General features: G+C 33.9%; 1 protein-coding gene across 1 annotated transcript; it reads right to left on the reverse strand.

Moving 5' to 3' along the window:
• Positions 1–1750: 1750 nt before the first annotated feature.
• LOC108382733 (cell adhesion molecule 3-like) lies at positions 1751–2315 on the reverse strand (the record flags this gene model as incomplete). The annotated part of the gene is made up of 2 exons (XM_017639104.1): positions 2176–2315; positions 1751–1895 (listed from the first exon to the last, which is right to left on the reverse strand). Coding segments are annotated over exons 1-2 (256 nt in total), but the record flags the coding sequence as incomplete, so codon positions are not given.
• Positions 2316–4914: the final 2599 nt, after the last annotated feature.

Here is a 4914-nt window from a genome sequence, read left to right on the forward strand (position 1 = left end):
CCACGTAAAAACGCCTACTAATGCAAAGAGAAAATCGCCTCGGTATGACAAAGATTGCCGAGGGGCTTCTGCAGAGAAATACGTTTCACACAAAGCAATCCTGAAGCCAATAGCTACGCGAGCGATAGTGGAATGATGCTGGGAGATGAGGAGGAAAGAGAGACGTATATTCAAAAGAAAGAAAAGAGACAGAAAGACGTGAATGCGAAAAGCTTGAGATGCTGGAAGACAGGAATGCGGCTCGTAAATTCTCTCAGAAAATAAGGCAGTAATCACATAGTATCAAGACTGGGGCTAATTCCTGCAAAGATGAAGATGGTAATCTGTTAACAGATTTACCGAAGAAACTTGCGATATGGAGGGCACGTTTCTCAACGTTTCTGAATGGCGCTGTTCAAAGCCGGCGGCGAAGAGCTGGTTGGGCGCATGTGCAAGCTATTAAGCAGAATTTTGTCTGATAAATACATGTCCGGAAATGTGAATCTCAGTGTAATTTGCCCAACCTAGAAGAAGAGAGATCCCACCATTTGCCACAGTTATCGCGGAATAAGCCTTCTTAATATTGCATACAAGGTCCTGTCGACTATACTGTGTGAAATACTGAAGTCTTTCACGAACCCACTGATGGCGTCTTATCAGTGCGGCTTCAGACGTGGTTAGTCCACCATTGACCAGATTTTCACAGCGCGTCAAATTCTGGAAAAGACACCAGATATGCAAATGGACACACACTATCTTCTTGTTCATTTTAAAGCTGTTTTTGATAGCACGAAGTATTCCATGCCTAAAATTTGGTATCCCCATTTGTTTGAAACCCAGGGATGTTAGCGCAGCATTTTGAAGCTTAGAAAAAGAAGCTAACGATGTTGGTCTGGTCTGGATAATAACTCTTGCCAACAGGCGCTTCTTTGGGCTAGGTAGGCATTTGAAAATTATATCCCTATTTTAACGAACAAAAAATCGCGCTATACACATTTCTCATGATGTCCGTCCTTTTATATAGTACAGAAACATGGACGATGTCTAACAAAGATTTGATGGCTTTAGCGGCTTTCGGGAGAACTATTCTTCGCAAGGATTATGGCTACTTTCGCGTGGCAGACGAGTACCGAAGAAGATGGAATGATGAACTGAGGGAGCCTTTTAACGACATGGCCATGGTTAAGCGCATAAAAATGTAACGGTTGCGCTGACTTGGACATATTGTACACATAGATGATGCTCCGTTGAAAAAATCTTTCGACCCGCACCCATAGGTGGACAACGAAAGCAAGGGCGCCCATAAACACAATGGAAGGACCAAGTGCAGAAGGACCTGTCCACACTTGGGATGAAAAACTGGGGTAAATCTGAAAAGGAGAGAGGCAACTGGCGACGTTTTTTGTTCTTGGCCCAAACTGACAAACGGGTATAGTGCCAAATAAGAAGAAGAACACAGTGACTTGTCATTGATCGCGTTACTATATTTTCATGGACAGTCAGATTTACCGTTTTACTCATACAACAAATCCGTTCATATGTTAGCAGCCAATTTCACGAAAGCAATTTAAGTGAAAAATTATTTTAATTTTTTGTATTTTATATGGAAATTGACAGGAAAGAAAAATTCATTTCCATTTAAATTGCTGGTGAAACCGGCTGTAAATATTATTCTATTCATAAATGTTAAAGGAACTCTTTATATAGTATGTATGCATGTGCTGTAGTAAAAGAAAATATTGCTTTTATAAAACTATAAAAGTATACTTACAGAAAACATTCAACTTCATAGCCGTTTCACGTATGCCATTTCGCACCAGTTCATTTGTAGCGCGACACGATAACGCCTTGCCGTGATCTTCACGTGTCGGTGTAATGCTTAGTACCGAAATGCTAACATTCCCATCTTCCGAAACCTTTTATGAAAAAAAATAAATCGTTTTTAGGTGTTTGAGTCTGAATGAAACAGTTTTGAAATATTTTAAAAAAAAGATTAAATATACATTTAGTTTAAGTGCATAGTAAAGTAAGGGGAACACAAATTTAATTACTGCACAAATAAGTATTTAGTAACTGTTATCAAGAAGTAAAATGAATACCTACTGCTAAAAGTCTGGTCCTAGCTTTTACAATTTTTTTTCCCTTATTTCATAAAATTACTTTTTAGACTTATGTTGAGCGGCATTTAAATCTTACCTTTTGACTATGCCCATGCATTTCCATATTTCCCATCCACCAGGTAATCTTTGCCGGTGGTCTTGAGCCAATCGCTTGACATTCAATTTCGTACTTGCGATCCGCAGACATTGGTTGATTATTGAAAGAAATTTCCACCAACAAAGGACGCACTGAAAATTAAAGGCGAAATATATGTAAATACATACAACGTTGATGACATAGAATAATACTGTTTTTACAGATACATTTATACATGTGTATTAAAATAAAAATACACTTTTTCCTAAACTTCAGCTATTAACTGGATGTTTACCATTCCACCAAACTTCTTGGTATTCAGATGATAATTTTTCGATAATTTTGTCTCTTTGAATGTATTAAACTTACATATCGCTGCCTAAAGGTGAAAAGGTGTCAGGTATATTTTCTCAAAATTTAGTTTTTGATGCAGAATGGCAGGTAATACAAAACTACATAGATTTTGTATATATTCAATCATAAGATCAATGCTGTTTTTTGAGGAGCTTTACCTGACATTAACGGGTTTATTTTGCGCTGGTAACAATAACTTTGTAAAATGGTAAATAAAGTTCCTGTCAATTTTAATACATAAATAAGTAATATTTTTGTTACCATTTCATAAGTTGGTAACAAAATATTGCCCCGTGAAATATGCAATGCCAGAACTTCCACAAATTTCATAGCTGAATTGCTGAATATTTTAACTGCATTACCAACGTACCTAGAATTGCGGTAACAAGAAATGGTAAAATTTTTCGATAATAAAAATTTCCGTTCACAAAATCGTCGGTAACGTGCAGGATAGACCTATAAGGCGGCATGCTTTAGGCTAGTGTGTCTAACCCTAAATCGGTTACATAACTTCATAGCGCTTGTTGGTAATGTTGACGGGTAAATTATCCGATTTCTGTCTGGGTTTATTTCCTTGGAATGATGTTTTTATGTCTTCTATTCGCTTGTGTTTTTAAGTGCATAATAAACCTCAAAATATCTTCCTTGTTCTAACTACATTTTTCGCTGCATAGTGGTTTGAAACCCCTGGTTTTGATCACAAATTCAGGGATTTGGTCACAGTTTTTTGCTTTTTGTGATGAAGGGGGAAACTTTTACTAAAATGGCACAGGATAAAAACAAAAATTGGCTGGCGATAAATGGTTGGTTGAGAGAAAAAAAAATCTAGTGGGGCTGCCAAAAATTTCGATAAAAGAAAAATATGAAAAGCGCATTGGAGAAAATTTTCTTGAAACCAAATCAGCATTGGAAAAATCCGGCTTGTCACATAGATGTTCCAGTCAGCCAATATATGGTCATGAAATTGGGGAAGGATTCAGCGAAGAAATCATCATCCAAAATACTGGGCCTTATGAATAAAAACTTAGCAATTGTTTTGTCTTAAAATTTCAGACCTTTTACTTAAATTTCTTTGAATAAATCGAGTAATATGTCTGAAATTATAAGAAAAAACAATTGATTAGTTTTAATTCATAAGGCTCACTACCTAGGTGAACGCTAATTGATTTAAACCTTATTTTGTGAAATTGTATAAAAAATTTATTTTTTAATCAATTGTATTTTTTTACCAACTTCTCGTATACCTAAGAAAATAACTCAAAAAGCGTTATTTGCGATAAACATAAATTTTTTCTTTCATAAAAAAAAATTGCTGTACCTTAAAGCTTTTTACCAAAAAAATTAACCGAGTTTAAAAAGCTATAAACAAATTAATTGAAAAGCAAAAAATAAAATTTTCAACCTTAAGTATAAAATCAAGGATTATCAAATTATTTTCATTTTTTTTCTTGCTTTGCAGCTCATTTGTATTATATCTTTTTAAACTTAGTTCATGTTTTTTTGCAAAAAGCAAAGGTACAGTAATTTTTTTTTATGAAATCAAAATTGAATGCTTAGCGCAAATAATGCTTTTGAATTATTTTCCTAGGTATATGAGAAGTTGGTGAAAAAATTCAATTGATTAAAAAAATAAAAATTTCTATTAAACAAGAATCGAAATTTTAAAAAATGACTACTTTATTTTGTTGCCATGTTAACTTTCAAAATCGGTCAATGAAANAAAATGATATATACACGTGGTATGTGTACATACAATTTAACCAAAACCATTTGAGAAAGACGTTAATTTTTTGCATCTTATTTACACATACACACAAAAGTCAATTTATTTCAAATTTAAATAAAACAATTAATTCTGTTTTATCTTCAGTAGTTTTCACATAATCGCAAATGATTAATTACTTTGCAATTTTTTGGACATTTATTTGTTATTAAGCATACAATAGGCAGGGTCGAAAATATAATGGCGAGTTAATTGCATTCAAGCGCATTTAGAGGACTTTTATAAATTTTTTAATTGGCCAGTAAACATTTGTCGAGCAATAGATCTTAGAACATAACCCCGATTTCCACCTAACTAAATTCAATAAATATTGCCATTAGGTTACAGTTTAGTTTATTTAATTCCTGATTATAAACAAAAAAGTTTGGAAAATTTGTTAAATTGCCTAATTGCTTAGAGCGAACCAAGACGAAACAAGAATTAAAAAAAAAATATTAAGACAAGATTTATTAGAGGTTAATAAAAAAAATAAAAATCGATTCCAGCACCCCCTAGCGGCCAAATGTTTTATGGAGTTATTTGCTTCCATTCAAGTTACATATTTTTACCTTAATTTTATTAGCTCGGGATGTAACTATGTAATATCGATGCGCCTAAAAGAT

Source organism: Rhagoletis zephyria, unplaced genomic scaffold (genome assembly GCF_001687245.7).
Source record: "Rhagoletis zephyria isolate East Lansing unplaced genomic scaffold, Rhagoletis_zephyria_1.1 Rzeph_scaffold_28381, whole genome shotgun sequence".
In the NCBI taxonomy this organism is placed as follows: domain Eukaryota; kingdom Metazoa; phylum Arthropoda; class Insecta; order Diptera; family Tephritidae; genus Rhagoletis; species Rhagoletis zephyria.